The sequence below is a fragment of the Camellia sinensis genome, chromosome 13 (assembly GCF_055761805.1).
Source record: "Camellia sinensis isolate YWXY chromosome 13, ASM5576180v1, whole genome shotgun sequence".
Taxonomy (NCBI): domain Eukaryota; kingdom Viridiplantae; phylum Streptophyta; class Magnoliopsida; order Ericales; family Theaceae; genus Camellia; species Camellia sinensis.
The window spans coordinates 74,331,108-74,359,079 of record NC_138973.1 but is presented as its reverse complement, the minus strand read 5'-3'; the positions used below and the strand labels follow the sequence as shown (position 1 = coordinate 74,359,079).

Here is a 27,972-nt window from a genome sequence, read left to right as displayed (position 1 = left end):
AGTGTCCCTTAAAGTTTAGGAAAGGTTTCTGTAAGGCCCCGGTGTCTCACATCGGGAATGGAGGGGGAGGTCCTGGGCTATAAAAGTAAAAACTTGGACCCTTATATAGCATCGAGGGCTTTTCCCAAGTGGTGAAATCCCTATTAGAACTCCTCAGTTAAGCGTGCTTAGGCTAGAGTAGTTCTAAGATGGGTGACCCACTGGGAAAAACAAATCCGTGCGGGCGTGGCCCAAAGCAGACAATATAGACGACGTGTAAAGGGTCGGGGCGTTACAAATGGTATCAGAGCCGACTTTCCGGAGTACCGAGTGTGGGCCCCTGGCGTCTCTCGGTGTATGTGGGCGGGCTTGCGAGCTGGCAGGCTATTGCACGGGGACGTGCAGCCTTATGGGGGGTGGATTGTAAGGCCCCGATGTCCCACATCGGGAATGGAGGGGGAGGTCCTGGGCTATAAAAGTAAAAACTTGGACCCTTATATAGCATCGAGGCCTTTTCCCAAGTAGTGAAATCCCTATTAGAACTCCTCAGTTAAGCGTGCTTAGGCTGGAGTAGTTCTAAGATGGGTGACCCACTGGGAAGAACAAATCCGTGCGGGCGTGGCCCAAAGCGGACAATATCGATGACGTGTAAAGGGTCGGGGCGTTACAGTTTCTCTCCAGTCCAATAATCAGATTAGAGAGAGCTGTTAGGCCTTCGTGGACTTACCACAAAGGCCGAATTGATGATTTAAACCGTTTAATGTATAGAATTCTTTAAAAAATTTTATCTTTGCAAAAAATCACATTTATAAAATATTAATACCTATTTGATCAGATCACATTTTTGTCAATTGTAAATATAATTTTAAAAATAAATTGTTGATACAAATGTGATATAATAAAGCGATTATTAATATTTGATCAACATAATTATTTAAAAAAATAAAGTGATCAATAAACTCTATATATTAAACTGTTTAAATTATCAAACTTTTGTAATGAACCCACAACATCTCAATAACACCCTCCAACTAGTGAAAACCCAAGCGCCAAAGGTTATACCCATTTGGTGTGCGCCTTTAAGAGCAACTCCAACCACACTCACTACTTTTCACTAGTTAAAGTAAAAAAAAAAATACACTATTTATTTTACCTAACTACTTTAGCTATTGTGTTCTCCAACCACACTTTTTATTTTAGCTAATCATTTAAACTAACTTAATTAATTTTTAAAATAAAAAAATATTAATTGTTGATATTTTATTAATATAAATTTGCAATAATAATAAATTTGCCCATACAAACATACAAAACCTGAAGAATGGGAAGAAAAAAAAATACAAAATAAGTTATTCCGCAATTTATCAAACAGAATTGAAAGAACATATAAAATTACTATACACACACATATATATAATATAAAATCCCAAATCCAATACATAAATATATAAAAATCTAAAATAAATACATACATAATTGTTTAGAGAGCCTCTAGGGTTCTTCAATTGTAGCCACCAAAAAAATAGGATGTTAAAGTAGCTAACTCAATAGCTAGTCTATTAAAACTCAAAATTAGACTTATATTAGCTAAAATGCATAACAAATTTTGTTTAACTATCCCCTTAAATATGCTCTAAGGTCATGTTTGATTCACTTCACTATTAGTGAAGTATTAATAATCCTATCAAATTAGTGTAGTGTTAACTATCCCACCCCTACCCCATTACTAATAATCTTACAAATTTGTTAGATTAATTATCCATTGGATTAATAATCCTAAACCAAAGTGTCAAAACAAACATAGAATAATTGGGCCCACGAATTAATAATCCCAATCCCATGCTTTAATCCCTCCAATCAAACATGCCCTAAAACGATTATGAATGTATCATCATTCTCAATCGTGAAGTGTTTCACGTGAGATTGTGTCAATGTGTTGTAGTCTAGAGTCATTGATTTCATCACAGGGGCATTCAAGTAATTTCACCGTAGCACTCCTGATCATAAAATTATATACCACCAAGTCCTTGCCGTGTTTGACCTCAAAAGCGATAGTTACATTACAGCATACATACTCGGAGAGAGAGAGAGAGAGACAGAGAGGAACACGGAGGTTGATTTTTTCAGTTTCTCACTTTCTTCATCTTCATTCATGCTCTGTTTTCTCCGATCTTCAATCTCATTTTCCGACTCGAAATTTTGATTTTCTAAGTTGAATTTTGGCGAGGAAGTTGCAGTCTTTTCTCGGACAGATTTGATTGGCGATGAAACAGAAAATTGTTGAGTGAAATAAGGTTAATTGTTTGATCGAGCAAAGAGAAAAAAACAGAGATGAGAAGCGCGAACAACAACGCTCTGGATACGATAACCGCCGCTGCGACTGCGATCGCGTCAGCTGAGAATCGTGTGCCTCAAGCTTCGGTTCAGGTAAACAGTTTGATTCGAATATTGACTATAATTACGTTGCTTGTTGTGCTGGATGATTTGATTTGATTTGATTATCCCTACTGGATATGAATCTCTCGAGTTTCGAATTCCAACCTCTGTATAATCTGATCCTTTAGGTTCGAGATCTGTTGATTATCTATATTACGCTGATCATTTCACTTTGTTTGATGTAGTTTTTGGAAATTATATCATTTTAATGAGTTTTAATTGTTTTTTTCGATGCGATTTTGTTTTTTGTTTTTGTTTTTGTTGTTGTTGTTGTTGTTTTTGTTGTTTTTTTTGACTTCGAAAGATGACTTGTGATTCTAGGAAGTATATATGGATTTAGCTTGTTTTGGATCTGAAGTTGCAGTTCTTTGCATGTGGTTTCTTTGCATTGTGTTATTACATGGAAGATTGAAGCTTTTTAGTGATTTTTTGTTGTAGTTTTTCATGATGATGTAACAATTTGCTGAAATTCCAAATTTCTATATGAAAAAATTGTTAATTTTTGTGGTACAAATTTGTAATATATTCCCATGACAAACATTGCTGCTCATGACATAAGTGTCTGACAAGCTCCAATGCCAGATTGTTTCTAGCTTATCCTTTTGGTGTTGTCTCTTTGGGTAGTTTGTTAGTGTTTGAACATTTATTCTGTTGCTAAGTTTGAAATTCTGCTGTCTTTGCCTATTTAATAGGGGAAATTTCAATTCAGTGTATATTTTAAAAAATAATTACAAATCATGGGGAAACTTACAAATATTAATAATTAAATTCTTAAACTTTTCCATCAATTTGTAATAATGTTGTGGAAATACAACTGGGTGGTAATTTCCCTATTTAATATGTTCTGAATGAGTAGGGAGAGGAATGGATTTCAGTCAGAGTGACAAAGATGAACATAACGGTTTCTTTGTCAAGAATTGCCTAGACTTTGGAGCTAACTTGCTATTGTGTTAATTTTTCTATCGCTTGGCCCCGTCACATGCTTTGGATTAGGAAAAGGCACTTGGAGCATTTATTGCATATTTCAAGAAATCGAGTAGTATTGTGAGGAGAATTGAAATGAAGATCAATTTATGAATTAATCGTCACTGTTGAATTCAATTTTGTCATATATTTATGTTGTTTAACTTTTGGCCTTCTATGTTTTTTTCATATCATTTATCGGATGTGATTTGGGCAAACTTAACTCTTTCTTTTTGTTTTTTAAAATTGGTATTAGGAATTTAGCTATTTTCTTTAATCAATTTGTATACTAATAGATTATAGTTATTTGGTTGGTTGTTTTTTCCTCTTTTCTTCTTCTTCTTCTTTTTTTTTTTTTTTGTTTTGTTTTGTTTTTGTTTTTGTTTTTGGTGAACAGAAATGTGATAACACAGGAAAGTGTAGAGAGGAAATTTACTTTTTCTCATTATTCACTTCGTTGCAACTAGTTGAATTAATGGTGCTTATATAGAGATCATAGAGTCTAGAGGAAGAGTACAGAAACTAATATAGAACTTTCTGACATTAGTTCTAAGGCTCTAGATCTGGAATATGCTGAGTTGGTGCAGCTTGGTGGATTACATGTGATGTGAGCTAATTAGGCGTGCTGACTTGAGATTCTCAAGTGAGCTCATCCTTATCCATGTTATCATTTTTCTGGGGAAGTGTGGAAAATTTCAGTCATTTCCTTTAATGATCAAGGCTGACTTAGTTTTGAATATTGATTATTTCAATTTGAATAAAATCTGAAAAATTTTATGGAGTTACGGTTTGAAGTTATAATAAGGTGTAACAGATTCACAGGTACAATGATGGACTTGGGGGGGCTGGGGGGCGGCCGTACCCACAAAAATTTGAAAAATATCATATATTATACTAGAAATTTTAAAATAATTTAAAATTATAGGAGTTTGCATCCCCAAATTTTTTTAGATAATTTCAAAATTACATAGAGTAGCCCCTCAATTTTTCAAACTATAGAGTAGCCCCCCAAAGTCTCAATCTTGGATCCGTCCTTGCACAGGTACATCGTGGATATTTCATTTCGAAGGAAACTGCTTTTTTGAAGAACTTAAAAAATTGATAAATATATGTGTACGTAGATTTATATGTAGATTTATATGTAGCCTGCAACAACAGATAGACTGGAATATATTGTGGAACCCATGGTGAACATAAACCTGTAGGCATTCTGGATAAAGTGCTATGCTATGTACTACAATGGTGTATGCTGAGTCAACATCCTTCTTTTGCAGGCATTTTTTTGTCCACCTTTAATCTAAAAGTGGGCTGCTTTCTTGCAATGTGATGTTCATTGGTTCTCACATATTTTCCTAAATCAAAAGAATGTGATATTGGTTATAGGCCGGCTGGTGCATGTTGTTATTTATGGCAGTGCACTATATTTCTTCCATTTTCAGTAACTTTTTATGGCTCTTGCATTTCTTTGTATATACACAAACTAGCTTGTCTCTGATATTAACATGCATTCTCTGCAGAAGCTGCCCCCAAATTTCCCAAGTTTTCTAACTTCTTTTAGATATGAATCTAATCTCCACTTGTATTATTTCAATAATGAACATTTCATTCAACTTACCATTAGGAGTTACAATGACAATTGCATCCCTATATTGTGGATATGCTATTTTGTCAGCAGTGTGTGCCAATTAATAGAATTGTTCATGACACTGCAGATGTACAAACTATGTGCATATGATATTTCATTGCATTTGCTTATGAAAGAATCTGAACTAATTGTCCCCGTAGTTGAGAGTTTCATATATGTTGCAGATGTTCTTCAGGTTTCTTAATAATGGTATTATTTCCTTGGTTAAGTCACTATTTTGTTATCAGTTTCTTGCCGTGGTTCTTTTTTTTCTTTAAATTTAAATTTTTTCCTTTTCCTTGTGGGTGGGAGGATTTTTGGGACAGTGGGTTCCTCCTCGTGTACAAATTCCACATGGATGGGTAGGGAGCAAGATGCATAAATTTCACAAAGTGACTTATAGAATGTGAAGCCAGTCTGTTTAGGGTTTTTGGTATGTTGATCAATAGTAATGTGATACCATTTGTCTGAAACCTTAATTGCATCTGAACTGGATGTAGATGGGGCAATTTTAATGTTTTTGAAATGTTTGTTGATATGTACAATGATCAATAAATCATAGATGTATTTTTCAAGTAAGGGGGGATTATTTAAAGTTATGGAAATATGTCCTTTTTTTCTTTTCTTTTTCCTTGATGACTTCAGGTTGACACTAGTGTTGTTCCAGTAATGTTTGACCATGCACGTCATGTCTTATTTTGGTTTGATGTTGGGAACTACACTAGCTCAATTTTGATTGAATAATCAGGCCAAATTCTATTTGTCACTCTCATCTCATCTCATCAGTTTGCTATTGTTTCAGAGATGTTGATCTAGTCTTATAGAAATTTCATATATATGTAACTTAGTCCTAAGATGGAGCTAAATCATGATCTGTGTAAATTCTCAAAATTGGTGAGGGTATAACTATAAGAAAGAAGGAAACAAAAAATAAAGGGACAACCCATCTACTGGCGTGGTTGCTTATCATTTGCTGAACTATATCTAGTTTTTTTGTTTTTTTTTTGTAAGCGTGCCATTTGGTGAACTAATGGTTGGTTAATCAGTCAAGTCTGTTGATGAAGTACTCTAAAATATAGAGAACTTCCAAATACTTTGCTATGTTAAGTACTCTAAAATATAGAGAAGAATATAACTTCAAAAAAAATCCAATTGGTTTTTTGTAATCAATTAAGTTTGCCAAAAAAAAAAAAATTTAAATAAAAAAAATACTTTCATATACACTCTGACGACTAGGATTACTTTTGAAATGCAATAGCTGTCTTTAATTTCTGACTATATACAGAAGATATCTAACAGTGCTTCCTATTATAAAAGTGGCATGACTGAGAATCTTTGTTTCAATGCAGAAAAGAAGATGGGGAAGCTTCTGGAACATATACTGGTGTTTTGGATCTCACAGACAGAGCAAGCGGATTGGACATGCTGTTCTTGTTCCTGAAACAACTGCTCCTGGAACAGACGTTCCCACAACTGAAAATTCAACCCAAGCACCTACAATACCTCCTTTTGTTGCACCTCCCTCCTCCCCTGCATCTTTCCTTCAGTCAGAGCCTCCTTCTTGTACACAGTCACCAGCTGGCACCTCTATATCTGCCAGCATGTACTCTCCTGGGCCTTCCTTTATCTTCGCTATTGGACCTTATGCCCACGAGACTCAGTTAGTCTCACCCCCAGTCTTCTCCACCTTTCCCACTGAACCATCCACTGCTCCTTTTACTCCTCCTCCTGAGTCTGTCCAATTGACTACACCTTCCTCACCTGAAGTGCCATTTGCTCGGCTTCTTGACCCCAATTACCAAAACGGTGAAGCTGGTCAGAGATTCCCTCTGTCCCAATATGAATTTCATTCTTATCAACTTTATCCCGGAAGCCCTGTCGGCCACTTGATCTCCCCCAATTCAGGTATCTCCAGTTCAGGCACCTCATCTCCTTTTCCAGATTGCGAGTTTACTCCTGGTGGTCATCAGTTCAGAATTGGGAATCCTCCCAATCTTTTGAACCTTGACAAGCTGTCTGCTCATGAATGGGGATCACGGCAAAGATCTGGTTCGTTGACCCCTGATGCTGTGGCACCTAGATTTCGTGACAGGTTTCTTCTGAATCGTCAAAATTCTGACATTGCACCACTCACAAATTCATTCAATGGATGCCGAAATGGTGAAGCTGTAGTTGATCATAGAGTATCTTTTGAGATCACAGCTGAAGGTGTTGGCAGATGCATATCAAAGGAGCCATCCTTGACCAAGCTTGTATCTCCATCTCTAGAGAACGCAGAAATTGCTGCTGAAAAGAATGAAAATTCAACTGAGGTGGCCAATAGTCAGGAGGGCCACGTTGATGCAATATCTGATGACCCGTCAGAGAAAGCTTCTGCAGATGGAGAGGATGGGCAGCAGCCTCAGAAACATCGGTCCATTACTCTTGGTTCTGTTAAGGAATTCAATTTTGACAACACAGATGGAGGACACTCCGATAAGCCTATTGGCCCCGACTGGTGGGCCAACGAGAAGGTACTTGAGGAGGGTGGGCCTTCTAATAACTGGTCCTTCTTTCCTGTAATGCAGCCGGGTGTGAGCTAACTGGTACCCTTTGGTGCTTGCCTCCTGGGCCAGCCCAAATGAACCAGTGAATTGGTTTTGATGGTTTTAACCCCAGCTGGTATGATGTTTCTTGACAAGCTTTAAGGCAAAATTGTGGAGATGTTTTGCAGGAATGACTAATACAAGCAAGCTGTTTCTGATCACTTTGTCACCTGGAAAAAGTGATCGGGAATGTTTTTGTTAGGATTAGTATGCCATAGTAGATTTATAAACTAACAACGGTCTTGAATATTTGTCTTTCTTTGTCCCCTTCTTTTTTGTTTTTTGTATGTAATATAGACTATAGATTTTGAACAGAGGCGACAATGATACCGCTGATGATAACATTGATGATGATGATTTTAGTTTTTAGATGATCTTTATGAAATTGAATAATACCATTGTTAAAATTCACCAATCATTGATTTTTTTTTGTTTGTTTGTTTTGTTTGTTTGAAGTAGACAAATAAGACTTGATTAGTTTTAGTTTAGGGGGGACGATCACCCGCTTCCCCTCTAAATCCATCATTAACTGCATGCACCATACAGATTACTACACATGTTGGCATCTATTTTGGAATTTACAGCAAACAAGTCAAATTTTGAAGGACAATGAGAATAGATTGATGCTTCACTTGTGACCAAAGGAAATTGTGTCATCCATTGTCCTATTAGTCCTTGTACTAAATGGTTGCTTCAACCTCACGATGATTCATTTCTAGGGCAAACACGCCACCTGTTGTTGATAAATTTGTGACTAAATCTCATGGCTGTCTCCGGCTATGGTGGATGACTTTGGGCACTAATCGGCAACTCCAGATCAGACAAATCTCACCCATCTTTAGACCATTTTTTCTTGGACAAACTTTACTTTATCCCCTGTGGTTTGAGCCAGGTGCGGATTACTTCATTGACATTTGGAAATCACCACATAACCTCTATGTGATTACTGAATTGAAGTACACACTAACTTCTGTTAATTGAATATGTCAATTGACAGTTATACTCCCATCTTCATCTTCTTCTTCTTCTTCTTCTTCTTTCCTTTTCACAAACCCAAAAGGTAGAAGGTATATATATATTCTTCTTCTGAAAAAGTGGCAGATTATAGGTTCACAGATCTGCCGAAATAAAAGAAACGCCACCAGAAATCAACAACCACCACCACCAACAAACCATTATCAAGGGCAAATCGAAAGCTTACCAGCATCGGGCTAGAAAGATAAGGTACACCGCTGAAAAAGGGGGTGACCAGGGCCGGCCCTGACTTATTAGGGGCCTAAGGCTAATTTTTTAAATTGGGCCTTCATATATAATTATCCAAAAAAAAAAAAAAATTATTTGGATAAAACAAAAAAGATAAAAATTTATTTCTATTGCATTACAATTTTGACGTGATTGGCTTCTCGCGCCCCAGTAAGATATTGTCCGCTCTGGCAAGGTAGTGAAACGACGCCTGTCGGCCTCACGGCTTTAAAAGGCCTCTTACAAGGTGGAGGGGGCCAGTACGCTTATAAGTTGGTTGCAAGTGTCCCACCCAGGCGATGTGGGATTGCCCCAACATAACCCCCTAGCGGACTGGACCGCGAACAGTGGAAGAGTTTGCCGAACGACCTGCATGGGCCACCAAATTGACGTGACTAGCTTCTCGTGCCCCAGTAAGATATTGTCCGCTCTGGCGAGGTGGCAAAACGACACCCGTCGGCCTCACGGCTTTAAAAGGCCTCTTACAAGGTGGAGGGGGCCAGTACGCTTATAAGTTGGTTGCAAGTGTCCTTTCCAGGCGATGTGGGATTGCCCCAACAAATTTAACAAAATTTGGATAACAAATATATATATATATATATATATATATAATAGTTGAACTTCAATTAGTTGAATCGAATCTTTATTTTTTAGCTTACCAATGCTATAAGAACAAAAATTAATTGGAGGTAAGGATGAGAATTTTCGACACAACTCAAGCAATATATAGAATTAGCAAGTTAAGGTTGACTATTTTCAACATGAATCCAAGTATGCCACAACTCAATAACATGAGTTATTAGTTATATATTTGAATGTTCACTAAGGGATGTCATGACATTTTTTTAATCTTTTATTTAACTCTATCTAACTGAATAAAAAAGTATGTAAAATAATAATTAAGGCTAATATCTTTTTTTCATTTAAGATATATATTTTTTTGTTACCTATTTTAGAGTCAATCTAATAAAAAATATATAGTACTAAGGTACGATTTTTTTAATTAGAAAAATGCAATTGAATTAAAATCAAACATTGTATGAATAATTTCATTTAGTTGAAATAAATTTTATAAAATTCAACTTATGAGAAAAATTTTAATCTCTTAATACACTTGCTAAGTTATTTTTAACTTAAAATGAAAGTTTTCACATTAAATATCAATCGAATATGAATCAAAATAACACCACACGACAACATAAAAATAAATTAAATTGAGCTAATATTAAAATAATTATGAAATAACATGACATGATACACTCTCCTAATTGGGGGCCCTAAATTTTGTTTAAAATTAAGGGCTCGAGGCGACTGCCTCAGTCGCCTCACCCCAGGGCCGGCCCTGGGGCTGACCACAAAAAGAAAAACACAACCAGAATCAGTGGTGGACATTGGAATCAATGGCAAACTAAAAGCAAAAACAAAAAACCCAAGTTGGCAGCAACGATGCCGCAAAAAAACAGGCCACTGTCAGCAAAATCCACTGGTATTATCGATGACAACAAAGTGATCCAACCAACAAAAGCTCACAAACGTAGGAGAAGCATAATCTATATATATATATATATAAATATAAATAGAACATTTTGTTCCACATAGAAGGAGATGCTAGGAGTATTGTTCTAAGTTTTCGAATACAAAAGACGAAAGATATCCCAAACCAGATTACATCATATCCAGGCCATAACCCAATTCCATTAATTCGCAAACCTAATTCCACATATATCTATATAACAAAACATCTCTACTTTTGAATCTTGATGAGTCATGTGTCTTAGGTGACAATAGATTTAAAGGCTGAGATTAATTTGAGATTTTGTGTCTTTTTATTTTTACCATTGGATATAAGCCTAAAAGTTGAGAACATTTCAAACCCATTTCAGTGTTACTCTCCCTTCATCGCCCAAAATTTCAAACCCATTTCATCATCATTGTTTCTCTCTATTTCATTGCTACAGTGGTTGTATTCAAACCCATTCATCATCACTGCTTCGGTGGTTCTTCGTTATTTCACCAGCTCTTTGTTGCTTCGGTGGTTGTCATGGGTAGCAGCAAGATTGTTCACCTTTAGGCAACACCTCTCTCTTCCCCTCAAGGTCTCAGTCCCTCAATCTTCCTAACCCCACCCGAAACCCCTTCCCAACCCCACCTGAAACTCCCCACTCTCACTCTCTTCATGTTTTTTAAATCATTTATGAATTTTTTTTTGTTGTTTAATCATTCATAAATTGATTGATTTTCTTTGTTGTTTTCTCTTATATCATCAAATGGATTAATCAAGAAATCAGACATTTTTGGGTCAAACAGTTTTTGGAGATTAATCAAGAAATCAGACAATTTTTGGCCAATAATGGGCTTCATATGTGTTTGTGTTTCTAAGGGTTTGAAAATTTTTCTATCTTAGGAAATCTAGGAAATCTTTTATTTTATTTTATTTATCAGCTTAGGAAATCGGACAGTTTCACTACATTTTTTTTATATAGTTTGGTTTGTATCTACCGTATTGGTTTCTATTGTTTATTTCATGAATAATTACAAAAAATAGTAATAAGATGTGTTCCAAGTCTTACATAACGTGAGTTGGATCTCATTTACCTTTCAGAAGATGCTTGATTGAAATGTGTAAAGTTTTATAATTAATTAGCTTTGTTATAGGAATTCACTTAATTTTGATTTGAGTCTGATTATGTTTGGCAGTGCAATTAAGACCTATGGTAAATATAAGATATATTTGGGGATTGACTTTATTTATTATTGTTCATGGTTAAGACATTTCCTATGGTAAATATAAAATATATTTGGGGATTTATATGGTTTCAATTGCCTCATCTTTGTCTTCCTTTAGTTTCAGTTATATATTTCTTAGATCTCTCTCTCTCTCTCTCTCTCTCTCTCTCTCTTCTCTTCTCTTCTCTGCTTCCCTAAAAATCATGTCTCACCTTGTAAATTACGCGTGAGTTTGCTTAGTTGGTGAACTTATAGAGTAGTGAAAAGAAGTAAATAAAACTTTACGAATTTAACCTACAATCTATTAGCTGGAGCATTATATAAAATTGTATGAACATGGAAAAACAAGTTTGTTGGATAGATAACACTATTCTTCTCCTTTGCTTTGGCCAGAAGGCCAATGGAAACAAGAGCAAATATGGCTGTTTGCCATCTTCTTGAAGGGATGATTAGATAGAGCATTGAGTAAATAACCTGTGTAATGAGGTGGTATTTATAATTTATTGCCCATTAGAAACCAAACTAAATGAGTTTAGAAAATTTAAGAATCATCGTTCTTGCGTTTTTCTTTGTTATGTATATTTTTGTTAGATAACTTGTCATCATTTTTGTTTATCCATCATTGTCCAAGACGAGTGATTGAACAATAACTGAGTTGCAAGTTTAATTTGTGAATATAATCAAAGTTGAGGATATCACTTTCTTGCTTTAATCAAAGTATTTGCGTGCGTGACTGATCAACAATTTTTAAATTAAAACATTCAACTCATGATAAAACCTTACAGTATGATGAGCTACTTTTTTTTTTTTTTTTTGGTTCTGTTTTTTGTTTTGTTTTGTTTTGTTTTGTTTCATATGTGTAACAACCCCGATCCCTGATTAACGTTAATCCGTGGTTAATTATGCTTAATTGGTAATTAGGGTGAAATTCTAGATTGAATTGCATGTGTGTGTTGCATGAATTATGTCTATATCTGTTCAACGTAGGAAAATCTGTTTGTGTTTTCTTTCGGTTTGCGAATTGAAGACCCTATCGGCATCCGATTCAGAAATTGACTTGATTTATATGCTGATTAGGATTTATAGAATTTTATGGTAGGTTTAATTAAAATTCGGTTCGGAACGATTAAATTAATGTCATTTGATTAATTTTGATTAATTACTATCTATAGGGCCATTTTGACCTCACTAAGTTTACCTTTTCATTTCATTCTTCCTCAACTTGATGCTCAACGTGAGAATGAGAGAGAATTGAGGGATTTGGGTCCTAAGTTCAAGAATTGAATTCACAAGGAGGGGATTGCTAGGAGAAAAGAAGAAAACTTGAAGATTTGTTCATCTAGTTCAAGATTCTAGCACCTAAAGCCCAATTGAACATCTAAGGTATGAAACCAAGCCTTTAGCCTTGAAGTTGAGTTAATTCATACATGAATTCCAGTAAATTGAGCTATAAGATGTAAGAATCAAGCTTAAGGAGTAGAGAGGTAGATCAATCCATGCATGTATGTGCATTTTCTTACAAATTGAACATGATTTCAAAGACTTCTTTCATGCATGTGTTAATCTCATTTACATTTTGGTTATTCATCATGTTTTCTACCCAATTGTCAAGTTTGATCATGTTTTGAAGAGGTTGAGTTCAAGAAAATTCTTGCATGTTGTGTTCTTGAAACATTCATAAAGTTTATGTTAGAATTTTGTTCAATTGGCATACTTTTGGGCCTTGATTTCATGAAATGATCCTTAAACCATGATGTTTCGTGAGTTTCAAAATATTTTCCAGAATTTTGGCCCAAGAGGATGAGTTTTGAGGTGTTAAGTTCATGTTTTGAAGCTTGGGAGCAAATTTGGAAAACCCAGAATTTTGCTTCCACGCTCGAGCGACGGATCCTACGCTCGAGCGACCATGTTTTCTTTCATTCTTCCGCTCGAGCAACAGAAGGCTGGCTCGTGCGGAAATTGCAAGCTCTCAGAAATTTGAGTGTATAGAAGCACGCTTGAGCGACAAGACTTGCGCTTGAGCGAAGACCTGTGTCTTATGCTCGAACGAGCATCGAGCGAGTGTCGAGTGGAGATTTCTTGCAACCAGAACTTTTCACATTTTTACAAACCACTTGAGCGAAGAAGTCTACACTCGAGCGACCACTCACATTTGGCATGTCCGCTCGAGCGAAGAAAGCCACGCTCGAGCGAGACCCCTATTTCAGCAAAATTTTGACTAAGTGACTCAAGTACATCTTTGCATCCTCATTCCATCCTAGGCATTCCTAGGCCATGATTAAGACTCCATAATGAAGTTAAAGGCTAAAAACACACTAAGAACAAACGTAGTAACTTATGTGTAATTCGAGCGTGTGTTTCAAGTGTACATTTGTATGTGTATTCGTGTAGGTCACGCGCCTCGGAATAAGTGAAGAGCTATTTTTGCCATCTAATTGGGGCGACCAAGTATTTGTGAGTAATAACTCCGTAAAGTTATGTTTAACTTTAATTATTTTCTGATGATATGAGATGATAAGTTTCTGAAATGCTATGTTTTGTATGAATGAATGATTATCCAATTTTTTTTGAGACGTAATTGTGGTATCCTTAGCAGAGGCCCTCGCCCGGGGGACATAATACTGTGGCTTATGGTCATGAGGCCCTAGGGGTTAGTACCGTGGCCCAGGCCCTCGCCCGGGGGAAATAATACCGCGGCCAATGTATGAGATATGATACCCGGTACCGGAGGTTCCTTTATGGGACTTAATAAGCTTGACCCAAGAAACATGTTTGTGCTAATGGATGTACCACACATGAATTGATTATGGACAAGATTATGATTCTGTTCCGTTATCTGATTATGATTCTCTTTGCTATAAGGTTTAAGATATGTTATGGACATCATTCATTAAAGTCTTTACTCTGTTATTATTCACTGGGCTTTAGCTCACTATTTATATTATGTATGTAGGTGAGCAGGCACGTGACTAGGCCCAGAGTTGATGGCCTAAGTCTCAGTTTTGGTCAGCCAACCTTTGTGCCTCCCGAGGAAGTTCCGATTGAAGTCAAGTTTCATGGATGTTTTTGTAATCATGTTAAGCTATGTTTATACCATGTTGTGTTTGCACAAGACGTCTGGTAATGTGTATCTGGAGGTGATGTGTAAAGTTTGTATCACTGTTATATAAAGTTTTAAGTTATCGGTTCCATGTATGTCTGCACAGCTCTTTGGACTATGTATGTCTTGATTAATTACTTCCGCAGCCCCTGCTATATGTTATTATACCAAGAGGCCTTTGGTAATCCAAGGATTACTAGCCGTTTGTGATGCTAAACCTATGGGGGCGGGTTTGGGTCGTGACAGAGTGGTATCAGAGCACGAGTTATACCGCACACACAAGTCCATCTGAGCTTAGGATGTCCTAGTAAGAAGTAGGGGCATTCCATCTACATGCCTAAGTGTATTTGTTTGAAGGTGAAAACATAAATTCAATTATGATCATGTGAATTTAAATAAAGTATCAAGGACTATTTGCCTATGTTTACAAAATTCTGTTTACTTATAGTAAATGGACAATGCAAGAAGTGATGATACCGCTGGGTCCTCAGATGCCCGAATGAATAGAATGGAACAAATGCTTACAGCTTTAACTGAAGTAGTAATGCAACAACAAAGGCAACGACCTTTACCACCTCCACCCTCGCCGGCTCAAGTTGAAGCGGGCAACAATGACATAATTAACATGGCTCAGAAATTTATGAAGATGAAGCCACAAACTTTCTTGGGTGGCATTGAACCACTAAAGGCAGAAACTTGGCTACTGGAAATGTAAAAATTATTTGAAGTGTTTCCCTGTTCCGAGGTTCAGAAAGCCTTATTGGCCACTTATACTCTGAAGGATGAAGCTCAGAGATGGTGGTTACTAGTTCGCAATGGCAATGAAAATATGACATGGGCTCAATTTAATACAATTTTCTATGACAAGTACTTTCCCCCGTGCTTCCGAGATCGGAGGGTTTCAGAATTCCAGGAACTCAAACAAGGCAGAATGTCTATAGCGGAGTATGAGGCTAAGTTTACTGAGTTAGCTAGGTTTGCTCCTCATATGGTGGACATGGACTACAAGAAGGCTCGTAAGTTTGAGAGTGGGCTGGATTTAGATATACTGGATTGGATGGGAGTTCTTAACCTCCCCACGTATGTGAATGTTCTAGATAGAGCACTAATGGCAAAGGCCATTCTGGCAGCAAGGAAACAACCTAAAATTCCACCAACTAAATGGAAAGGCAAGAGGGCCGGGTTTAATTTCAGAAAGGGTCGATCATTTTCAAAAAAACAGAACAAAGGATCTTCCAGTAATTCTAGCCAAAGCAGTGGGTCCGTGCCAAACTATACAAATTGTGGCAAGAGATACAGAGGAGTGTGCCATCGTGCGTTAGGTGCTTGTTACCGGTGTGGCAAGGTTGGCTATATGATAAAGGACTGTCCAGTGGGATCCAGGAATGCTAGTCACCTTGCAGCGAGTTCAGCTGGGTCGACTTCAGTGGCCAAATCAAATATCAGAACTAATGCCAGGGGCAACAATGGAAATGAGATATTGAGACAAGGGAGAGTATTCGCCTTGGTGCCTGGAGATGTACAAAATAATGAATCAGTAGTGTCAGGTATCATTTCTATCTGTGCTCAGAATGCGTATGTGCTGATTGATTCTGGTTCCACACATTCATTCGTATCGCATGCATTTTCCCAGAAATTAACTAGACCATTAGAACCTATGGACTGTTTGCTATCTGTATCTACACCGTCTGGGGATTCTATGATGTGTGCTTATGTTTATCCGGCATGTGATCTTATAATTGGTGAAATGACGTTGTATGTTGATTTATTACCCTTGAACATCGATTATTTTGACTGTATTCTAGGTATGGACTGGTTGACTAAGTACTGTGCCACCATTGATTGTGTGAACAAATCTGTTATATTTCGTCCACCCAGTATACCTGAGTTTACGTTCACTGAAAATAGGGTAGTTCCTCTGCCATACTTGATTTCGGTTATGAAGGCTAAAAAGCTGCTAAGAAAGGGGTGTCGGGGCTATTTGTGCAGTGTGTTGACTGTGCCTCTAGATAGTGCCAGTGTAAAACCTATTCTTGTGGTTTGTGGTTTTCCTGATGTGTTTCCCGATGATCTACCCGAGGATTTAATTGATAGAGAAATTGAATTTACCATTGATGTAATACCTGGAACACAACCCATCTCCAAGACTCCATATAGGATGTCGACTTCTGAATTGAAGGAATTAAAAATCCAACTTCAAGAACTCTCAGACAAGAAATTCATTCGCCCGAGTACCTTACCTTGGGGTGCTCCAATCCTATTTGTCAAAAGGAAAGACGGATCTTTGAGGCTTTGTATTGACTATCGAGAATTGAACAAGGTGACCATTAAGAACAAATATCCATTATCCCGAATAGATGATTTGTTTGATCAACTCCAAGGAGCCAAAGTGTTCTCTAAAATTGATCTTAGGTCCGGTTATCATCAGTTAAAGGTTAAAGCGGAAGACGTAGAGAAAACTGCATTTAGGACTAGATATGGACACTATGAATTCTTGGTAATGCCATTTGGGGTAACAAATTCACCTGCAGCTTTTATGGATCTAATGAACAGGGTTTTCAAACAATATCTTGATGAATTTATCGTTGTGTTTATTGATGACATTTTGATTTATTCTAAAGACAGGGACGAACATGAGAATCATCTGAGAACTACCTTGCAGATCCTGAGAGAAAAGAAATTGTATGCTAAATTATCCAAATGTGAATTCTAGCTTGAAAACATAGCATTTTTGGGGCATGTAATCAACGAGGATAGTGTCTCTGTCGACCCTCAGAAAGTCGAAGCTATTATGGATTGGCCTAGACTGACAAATGTAACAGAAGTTAGAAGTTTTCTAGACTGGCTAGTTATTATAGAAGATTTGTGAAAGACTTCTCAAAACTTGTAATGCCATTGACATAATTAACGCAGAAGAATGTACAATTTGATTGGAATGGTCAGCGTGAATCAGCCTTTCAAGAATTGAAAACCAGACTGGTGACTGCACCGATCCTAACTTTACCTAATGGTACTGATGGGTTTCAAATTTACAGTGGTGCTTCGTATAAAGGGCTGGGCTGTGTATTGATGCAAAATGAAAAGGTACTTCGCGACAACTTCGTCCTCATGAAAAGAATTACCCGACCCATGATCTTGAACTGGCAGCTGTGGTGTTTGCCTTGAAAATCTGGCGTCACTACTTGTATGGGGTAACTTTTGAAGTGTATACTAATCATAAAAGCTTGAAATATTTCTTCACCCAAAAAGAATTGAACACGAGATAGATGAGATGGTTGGAGCTAATCAAAGATTATGATCTACAGATTTTGTATCACCCAGGGAAAGCTAATATTGTAGCAGATGCCTTGAGCCGAAAGTCAATGGGAAATCTGTCATGTTTGCTTACTAGCCAGAAAGAATTGTTATATGACTTGGAAAAAAATGAGATTGAGATTGTGATGCGTGAACAGGGCGGAATACTAGCCGCTATTTGCGCTCAACTTGCAATCATTGAAGAGATCAAAGAGAAGCAACTTGAAGATGAATACTTGAAAAAGGTTGTAGAAGAGCTTGATTCAAAACTGAGGCCGGGGTTTGTATTCGAGAATAATGTGCTGAAATTTCATAATCGTCTTTGTGTGCCTAATTGTTATGACTTGAGAAAATGTGTTATGTTTGCTATGCATCCAGGGAAAACTAAAAATTAAGAATTTTTAGTATCTGTACATGATACACCTAAAACAAGTATTTACTGTTCAACCACAAATTTTTTTTTTAATTTTTTTTTAATCTTTTCCTTATCCTCCTTTTTTTTTTCCCACCCAAAAATGAAAAAATCTTGTAAAGTCAATTCTTAAGATCTTTTAAGGTTAATAATTCAATTCTCATAATATTTCTTTGAGGTTAGATATTTTCTTATGTACATTGAAATATTCTTTATCATATCTATCTTTTGTCAAAAAAAGGTTAGTTTAGTTATATCTTGGAGACGTTTTAGCGGTTGACCACCCAGTGGATGAATTATTTTTGATGAAATTATTTGTTGGTTGTATGGAGTTTGACTTTATGAAATATATATTTTTTGTATGCTTTTCTATCTATTTGTCCACTTTAGGTGCATAAGTATATATTTGTTAACTTTATGAAGTATATATTTATTGCCCATTAGAAACCAAATGAAATGAATTTAGAAAATTTAAGAATTATCATTCTTGCGTTTTTCTTTGTTATGTATATCTTTGTTAGATAACCTATCATCATTTTTGTTTATCCATCATTGTCCAAGACGAGTGATTGAACAATAACTGAGTTGCAAGTTTAATTTGTGAACGTAATCAAAGTTGAGGACATCACTTTCTTGCCTTAATCAAAGTATCTGCATGTATGACTGATCAACAATTTCTAAATTAAAAAATTCAACTTATGATAAAATCTTGCAGCATGATGAGCTTCTTTTTTGTTTGTTTGTCTGGTTTTTTTTTTTTCCTCATAGGCTTAGACTTGAATAAAATTTTAATTGGAAACCTCATCCCTACTTTAGATTTTCTTGGTTTTGTTTAAGAAAATGCAATTTATGTGGATTAGCTATAAAGTTCAGTACAATAGTTTTTTTGTATGAATCTATTAAGGGTATTGAATCATGGTTTTAGGTAGAGATTTGGAGAGAAGAAAGAAAAAAAGTGAGTAAAATATAAATGAAATATAATTTAAATTTTTACTTTTTTTTTTCATTTTCATTTTCTTTTTCAAATCCATATTCGAGTTCATAATCCAAACACAATTAAAAGAATTAAATTGTTGGTGTTTAGTTTCTCGCATAAGATCATAATGAGTAAGACATTATTTGCAATTTATCAATGTCTAAAGCAGTGTATCATAACTTTTCTTAAATTGAATGGCAGACAGTTTGAATATAGGGATAAAAGAGGAAACAAAACCAATTTATAGAAAAAAAAGAAAAAAAAAATTAAGTACTACCAATCTTTTGAGCTAAGAATTTTTAGTGTCTGTACATGATACACATAAACAAGTACTTACTCTTCAACCACATTTTTTTTTAATCTTTTCCTTTTTTTTTTCTTTTCCCAAAAATGAAAAAATCTTGGAAAGTCAATTCTTAGATCTTTTAAGGTTAATAATTCGATTCTCATAATATTTTTTAAGGTTAGATATTTTCTTATATATAGTGAAATATTTCTTTATCATATCTATCTTTTGTCAAAAAAAGGTAGCTTAGTTATATCACAGAGACGTTTTAGCGGTTGACCACTTGGTGGATGAATTATTTTTAATGAAATTATTTGTTAGTTGTATGGAGTTTGACTTTATGAAATATTTATATATATATTTTTGCTTTTCTATTTATTTGTCCACTTTAATTATAGAAGTTGTACGAGCACGAAATAATCTTCTGGTATAATCCTGTTGATCAAGTTTGCGCTCCTCCAAACGTCGTCGCTTTACTCCCTGAAAACACAAACGTGAGCTAGTCGGCGGGTGTGTACTGGATACCTCTCCGCCTAAGTCAACAAAATAGACAAATAGACAAAACCTCTGTGTGTTCGATAATCAAAGTTGTGATACCTGTACATAGGTTCTGTTGTGGGCTTTTATAGTTTTTGCTTGGCACAATCCTAGTAAGACTCTTATTCCTCAATGTAGAGTCCTCCTAGGAATCACACTCCTGAAAAATAATGCTTATCCTTCAACACCCTCCTCACTGCTTAAACCAAGTGGGATAGTTTTACCATGGTTGAATAACAGTATGACTGAGCTAACACTAGGCCCTTTAACATACTCAATCTGGTGCTTTCATATGCAACGCTTAGCTCGGTCGCTGCTCCCTTATACTTCGGTTTGGCTGTTTAGACCAAGCTAACCGCAACAGCCCCGACCGAACTAACAAGGGTGAGATCCAATTTGTGAAGCTCAAACACCTCGGCCCAAACTACTCCTGGCCAAGCCTCGTCAGTGTTTAGACCGAGCTACAACTGTTCATATCTCGGTCCAACGTGTGGCCCAGTTTCCAAAGAAGCCTTTAGCTCGGCCCAATTTATTTATAAATTACCCTCTCAATTGCCCTTTAATCCCATATGCCCAGCATGATTTGGGATTACTTGTTACCTGCCGAGCTAAAAGTTAGCATTCAACCGAGCTAAATCGTTACCGGGCTACCAATTTGTCTGGTCAAAAAACGTCTTTTCAGTCGCTGCACATCTGAATCACTTATGATTCTTTTAGACACATGGCGAGCCCTCATTGGTTGAATACAGCTGCAATAGCCGCCTTCGTATCTCGCAAAATTTGAACAGTCCCGTCCAAATTCACGCTTTATACAAAAAACCCTATTCTTCCAAATCAAACATTCCACTATTCATCTTCTCTTTCTCTTTGTGCCTCTGAGCTTCCATTTTCACGCTCAAAACACCTGCAAAGATTGTGTTCCTGCTGGCGCTCGTTCAATTTTGACTTTCGTCCCTTCAGATCGAAGTTGTAAGTAACTTAATCCTTTCATTTTCTTCGTCCTGCTTTGTGAATATATATAGTATAGAAACACATTCACATGTTTTTTGAAACACATTACTATAGTTTTCACATGAATGAGAACCTCTTTAGACCATACTCACACTTAACTGGGTTCGTAAACAATCTGTAATTGGACGCTTTTGATCCAGAATCACACCACAACCGGAATAGGAACTTGTTTTCCATAGGTGTGTATTAGACCGAACTGAAAACCATACCCAATGATCGAACTAGCACTGGAGCCAGACCTTTAACCGGGCTAGTGGTCTTGAGTGAGCCCTTTTGCTCGACCGAACTGAAAATACTATGTTCCCCAAATGTGGCCGAGCTAGGTTTTTCCATTTTCTTTTTTGCTTGCAAATTGACTCTTCACTTATTCCGGTCCAGTTATCTGGGCATAACACTTCTTTTCTTCACTTTGCAGACTCTGACTAGGTTGGCCAGACACACCTTTTCACGCTCAACCGAGATACTCTACGTCATCTCAATACTGAGCTAGGACTTCGAGCTAAGTTATTCATAATTTTAAGTTATAAATGGGCAAATACCGGTTCCTAGTAAACTCACCAGGGGCCATTGCTGAATTCTGCCAGAACTACAACATCCCTGACGACGTCCACCTTTCATTAGCCGAGCTAGAAACAACTCCCTGGGGAAAACCGGGCTTCGTTCCCTTCACCGTCATATCCATTATAGAGGCCGGACTCTGATTCCCCGTTCAGCCACTATTATGTGAATTCTTTAGGCAGACTAGACTATGCCCAACCCAACTTAGCACCAATTCTTACAGAATAATAAATGGCATTGTCGAGCTAAATCGCCGGCTTGGCCTCAACCTCGGTTTAGCCGAGCTATTTCATCAATACTCACTTGGCCAAAATGAAGACGACTGGGTATATTACTTAAGAATAAGAAGGCGCCAAAAGAAAATAATTAAAAATACACCGGACAAAGACGTGAATGATGATGACTTTTTCTGGGTTTCTGGTAATTTCGAAGACCAGGAAACCCTAATACCGGGATACGGTATTAACTGAAATAAAGGAGTAGCCAGTATGAATACCTCGACTTAGCTTGTGCGTTCTTTACTCTTTACTGTTTATAAGTGTTACACCGTACTAACAGTTGCCTTTTTCCTTATGCAGATTTGGACCAGCTAAAGTCGTAGTACCAATATCCCAATTTAGACGCACTTCGCGCTGCGCTTTGGTACCGCGATCGAGGCTGGGCTGAGCTACTTAACTTTGAGCTGACCTACAGATACAGCGAAAGGAGAAAGACCAGGGTAACCGACTTTCTTCTTGAACCATCCCCTGAACCTGGTCTCCCTCTTCCTCAAATTAGGCTGATCTCACTAATAGAGGAACAAGAGATGGTTAAGAAAAGAGCAGTCAGAGCACTCACCACCGAAACAATTGAACCAATTATCGAGAACCAAACCGAGGTACCACAAGCTGGCCAAACACATGAGGCCGTGGTAGCGCTTCCAACAACTAGGGCCTCGTCATCTCGGCCCAATAAGCGTGCTCGCACCTCCTCGGCCGAGCCACATCTTGTTGATGAAGATGACACCGTGCTCCCACAGTCCACACGACTGAGCCCAGAACCAGTGCGTTTTGATCGGGCTAGCCTGGGCGCCAAGAGTGACCTATAAGAACCGAGCCATAACAAACACGGATTCAGTGGTCGCTGAAAAAAACCACTCGCTTGTCTTCAACCTTGCCAAGAGCATGTGCTTGCCAGCCGACATGGAGCATCATGATCACCTGACCGAGCTGAAGGCCATCCGCTCGGCCACAAACTCGATGGTGTTGGTAAATATCTCCGCTTGTCTTTCCAATTTGTACATCTGTTTGCACGGTTTTACCCATAATTGCTATTTCTCCTTTTGCAGGCCATGTAGAAGAATCATGTTGCTCATAAGCATGTGTTGGAGCTGCGTAAGACCACATGGTTGGCCGTGGTTGAAGCCAACGCTAAGTTGGCTGAACTAGAAAAATCTAAACAAAGAACGGCCGGGCTGCAAACTGAAATAGCCTGACTCACCAGGCTGGTCAACTCGGCTAAAGCAGATAAGCAGAAGGCTCTTGTAACAACCCTGGTCTGTAATTAGCTACTAATTCATAATTAAGAATGCTAACTAAGTGTTTAGAATGGAATTATGTGTTATTGTTAATTGTGATATGTGCTTTGTAGTGATTTGTGCATATCTATCTAATTTGAAAATTATTTGTCATGATTCCTACTTTGAATCTGAAGTTGTTAGCCTAAATGCTTTTAGAAACCAAATTGAGTACATGGGTTGACTAATTAGAATTTTTAAAACCATCTGAAAAGTTTTGTTAAAAACTGATTCAATTTAGTAAAATCGCATGTGATTAAATTAAGCCTTAATTGGAACTATTTTTGAATAATTGAATTTTGTGCTAACCTTGACTAATTAAGGCTACTTGTGTTTGATTTAAATGATGCATGATTGGTACCTAATCTAATCCTATTAATGATCCAAGATGGGATTAAGTGTTGATGTGCTAAGGCATTTGGTGATATTGAATGTAGAGGATTAAAACTCTTGTGAGTGTGTTGGATTAATGCATGTGTGTGCACGTGTTGTGTATTCAAATGTGAGGTGTGTGTTGTGTATATTGTGATGAGAGTTGAGGGAGTATTGTACCGTTCCTTTACTCATGTGGTCCTTGTGTAGAGAGAGAGAGAGAGAGAGAGAGAGAGAGAGCTCAAGTTAGAAGAAGAAGAAGGGAACTAGGAAGACCATCTCTTGTTGTTTGAAATCAAGAATCTAGGTAAGAGTCTTGAGCCTATTTTCTGTAGTTAACCTTCTCTGCATCATGATTTCAGCATGTCTTTGAGCTAATTTCATGATATTTGTAAGGAAATGGGTCTTAGAACATGTAGATGGCTTACATAAACATTCATGGTAGACCATCTTTGATTTTATCATGTTGAGTTTGAGTTTTAAAGTCTTTGCATGCATGTGAGCTTTAATCATGTCCATGGTTTCAGAATTCATGAAGTTATTGATCACCATTTGCATGTTATGAAAAACCATGAAAGAGTTGAAAATGTGTTGCATGAAGAAGTTTTGACTTAAATCTTTCAAGAATTGCTGAGTTTTTGAATAGAAGATGTTTCAAGGGTCTTGTATTGAAGTTTTCTAAAGCTATTTTTGTGTGTTTGATCAAATCATGCAAGACCCCAAGGTTTGAAGGTGGTTTGGAAGCCATTTTTGTTAAGCTTATTGCCCAGAAATTTACAGTTGGCTCGAACCAACATTTCGAGCTCTCAGAATTTTGAACTCTGCAGAAGCTGGCTTGAGCGAAGAAGTCCTAGCTCGAGCGAGCTCTGTTTTTGCCTTCTGCTGGCTCTAGCCAAGAAAAGCTGGCTCTAGCCACCAACTTATTTTCAGCATGTTTTCAAAAGATGTTGTAAGTACATATCTTCACTCCCATCTCTTTATGGGTATTCTTAGGCATGATTTATGAGCCGTTAAAGATTAATAAGCTAAGAAATAGCATAAGTAAGTGAATTAGAAAATATGTGTTAAATCCGAGTATATGGGCAATATGAACAAGTCATGTAGCATGGAATGAATGGGCAATTAAAGTGAGAAAGCTAGCCGTGTTGGCCAATTGAATGTGTAATGATAAGATATGCTTGTGTTATGTATTTTGTGGTTGTAGGTCAAGACTCGAGGGTTGATTGACCATTGCAGGAAACCATTGTGAGTAACGTTATTGTAAAGATACATTCATATGAATTACGTTCCAAATGAAATATGATAAGTTCTGATTTCTGAAATGATATCTGTTTTCGTGAATGAATATTCCAAGTTTGAAATCTATTATGGCATCCATAGATAGTCCCAAGTCATGGGGGACGACATGAAAATGTGGGTCCATGACATACAAGTAATTACGAGATCTCGTTAGCCACTTCATTGTGGTGATATGTGTTTAATCGATATCCGGAACCGATTACTCTAGTCGGAAGACGTTCTGTGTTATGTTCTATGAGATGTACCATTATTATGTTCTGATATGAGAATGATTATGCTCTGTTCTGTTTTTTGCTTATGATATTTTCGGATTTCGTTCACTAAACCCTTTACCTTAATGTTATTCACTAGGCTTTAGCTCACTGTGTGTATATATATATATATATATATATATATATATGTAGGTGGGCATTCTGGAGTTTGAGCCTGAAGGCTTTTGTTCGAATCTGTGTTCTGTTGTCAGCCAACCATTGTGCCTCACGTGGAGGTTCCCGAAGAGTCCTGTGTTTAAGTTCCGTTGTTTTTGTACATATAAGACTTGGTAGTTTTGTTGGTTGTACTTAAGATACTTTAATGTGTGTGGGTATAATGTATGAATGACTATTGCATACTTATATAAAGTTTTAAATATTCTGTTCATATAAGTCAGCACAGCTCATTAGACAACTATATTTATGTATTTGCTTCCGCTAGCCCTTTAATCTTGTTAATCTGTTCAGAGGCCTTCGGTAGTCCAAGGATTACTGGCCGGTTACGATGCTAAACCTATAGGGGCGGGCTTGGGTCGTGATAGCTCTGGCCGAGCAGAAATATAAATATCTGCGTGAGTTGGCCAAGCTCGATAAAGAGAAAGATGCAGAGATCGCTGAACTAAAGAAGAGTGCGGACGATGTTGACGACTGCGGCTACAAGGAAGGAGAAGCCACCTATATTCTGCAGTGCGAAGTTTCAAAAGACATATTTTTCAAATGTGGATGGAAGGCAGCTGTGTCCAAGCTCGGTTATGGTGAAGAGACCGAGGTCTTTCAGAACCCTCCTCTCTACTTCATTCCTAGTTTTATGGCGGACTACGCCAATGCCATTCAACAAAAATTGCTCCAAGTAGGGGAGGATGAGGCCTCCCTAGAGCCAGACAATGCCCTAGCTACTACCAATGATCTCGGTCTCCAAACTGCTCAGTCCACTCGGGTGGAGCCACCGGTGTCCATTACGGTTGAAGATGCGCCTTTGACCGGCCTACCTGCTGGAACCGAGGTATCGAGTGGTGTAGCTCGGGTTAACTTGGACGCAGATTTGGACAATCTATTTGCTTGATCATTTATTTTCTTCTTTTGACACTAACTTTTTGAAAGAATTTGTAACCGGGCTGAAGCCCCACCATTTGTAATGCACTTTTGAAAATGGAATGAAATCTGCTCTTTTTTTTTTTTTTTTTTCCTTCAACTGTTTGTTCGGTTATATCCCTGTATGGCCGAGATATTTACCTTGGTATATTAGCCTTGTAATATGTTTAACATGATCATCCTGCCAACCTCTTCAGCCTAGATCCTTATGTCAGCTGGAGAATAATAAATGTTGGTTATCCTTGCCAACCTCCTCAGCCTAGGTCCTTATCTCGGCTGAAAAGAAATAAATGTTGGTTATTCCTGCCAACCTCTTCAGCGTAGATCCTTATCTCGGCTGAAGAGAGATAAATGTTGGTTATTCCTGCCAATCTCTTTAGCGTAGATCCTTATCTCGGCTGAAGAAAGATAAATGTTGGTTATTCCTGCCAACCTCTTCAGCCTAAATCCTTATCTTGGCTGTAGAGAGATAAATGTTGGTTATTCCTGCCAACCTCTTCAGCCTAGATCCTTATCTCGACTGAAGAGAGCTCAACGTTGGTTATTCCTGCCAACCTAGAGCCAAGTGTTTGGTTATTCTTGCCAAACTTCTTCAGCCTTGATCTTGATCTCGGTTGAAGAGAGCTCAATGTTGGTTATTCCTGCCAACCTAGAGCCAAGTGTTGGTTATTCCGGCCAACTCTGCTTCCATTGCCCCTAGCTCACTAAAAATAACTTTTACAGTAGAAAAGAATTATGCTGAAAAAGAAACTACTTGTTTTATTTATAAAAAAAAAATTACAAGTACTTTAAAGAAAAGCTAAAAATAAAATAGTTTGAGATTGACAGTGTTCCATGGCCTGAGAATGGCCTTGCTGCCTCCATCTTCTAAGTGATATGCCCATTTTCTTACTAATCTAACCACTTTGTATGGTCCTTCCCAGTTGGGTCCCAACTTGCCATCTCCGGGTACCAAAGTGTTGCCCATTACTTTGCGTAATACCCAATCTCCAATCTTGAATTGCCTTAGATGTACCGTTTTGTTATATTTTCTGGATAACTCCTGCTGGTATGAGGTAATGTGAACTAGAGCTTTTTCCCTTATTTCTTCTGGAAGGTCGAGTTCCAAGGCTATGGCTTCTCCGTTTAAGTCTGGGTCAAAATTTTCATTTCTAATTGTGGGGAGGCCGACTTCTAGTGGGATTACTGCCTCCATACCATAGGCTAAGGAAAAAGGCGTTTTTCCAGTTGACTGCTGAGGTGTGGTACGATAAGCGCATAAAACATGAGGAAGCTCCTCAGCCCACTTGCCTTTTGTTTTCTCTAACCTTTTCTTCAATTCATCTAAGACGACTTTGTTTGATGCTTCTGCCTGGCCATTTGCTTGGAGGTATGCTGGTGTAGAGTTATAAAATTCTATCTTGTATTCCTCACAAAAGCCTCTAAAAATTTTGCCATCGAACTGAGTGCCGTTGTCAGATATTAGAGCCTTAGGTATGCTGAATCGAGTGATGATATTCTGCCAGATGAACTTCTTCACATCTTTCTCCTTTATTGATGCGAGTGCTTCTGCCTCTACTCATTTTGTGAAGTAGTCTGTTGCTGCAAGAAAGAACTTTCTATTGTCGGGTGCCGTTGGAAGTGGTCCTACTATGTCCAAGCCCCACATTGCGAAGGCCCATGGGCTATTTAAT

At 37.4% G+C, this 27,972-nt stretch overlaps 2 protein-coding genes across 2 annotated transcripts; both read left to right on the top strand.

The window, feature by feature from the left end:
• Positions 1-1,882: 1,882 nt before the first annotated feature.
• On the top strand, positions 1,883-8,002 carry LOC114281813 (uncharacterized). Its single transcript, XM_028224406.2, has 2 exons — positions 1,883-2,406; positions 6,352-8,002. The coding sequence occupies exons 1-2, from the start codon at positions 2,311-2,313 to the stop codon at positions 7,582-7,584; spliced, it is 1,329 nt and encodes a 442-aa protein (XP_028080207.1). The 5' UTR covers positions 1,883-2,310; the 3' UTR covers positions 7,585-8,002.
• Positions 8,003-15,107: 7,105 nt separating this feature from the next.
• LOC145805487 (uncharacterized) lies at positions 15,108-26,270 on the top strand. Its single transcript, XM_082900631.1, has 7 exons — positions 15,108-15,344; positions 15,408-16,976; positions 17,085-17,210; positions 17,370-17,480; positions 17,570-17,740; positions 17,962-18,195; positions 25,728-26,270. Exons 1-7 carry the CDS (start codon positions 15,108-15,110, stop codon positions 26,268-26,270), a joined length of 2,991 nt encoding a protein of 996 aa, XP_082756757.1.
• Positions 26,271-27,972: the final 1,702 nt, after the last annotated feature.

Excerpts from the sequence above, each read along its gene's own strand:
- LOC114281813 (XM_028224406.2), top strand. The coding sequence starts at position 2,311 with ATGAGAAGCGCGAACAACAACGCTCTGGATACGATAACCGCCGCTGCG. Across the intron at positions 2,407-6,351 it reads TGCCTCAAGCTTCGGTTCAG|AAAAGAAGATGGGGAAGCTT; the intron begins GTAAACAGTTTG and ends GTTTCAATGCAG.
- LOC145805487 (XM_082900631.1), top strand. The coding sequence starts at position 15,108 with ATGGACAATGCAAGAAGTGATGATACCGCTGGGTCCTCAGATGCCCGA. Across the intron at positions 15,345-15,407 it reads GTGGCATTGAACCACTAAAG|AAAGCCTTATTGGCCACTTA; the intron begins GCAGAAACTTGG and ends TCCGAGGTTCAG. Across the intron at positions 17,211-17,369 it reads TTATGGATCTAATGAACAGG|CTTGAAAACATAGCATTTTT; the intron begins GTTTTCAAACAA and ends TGTGAATTCTAG.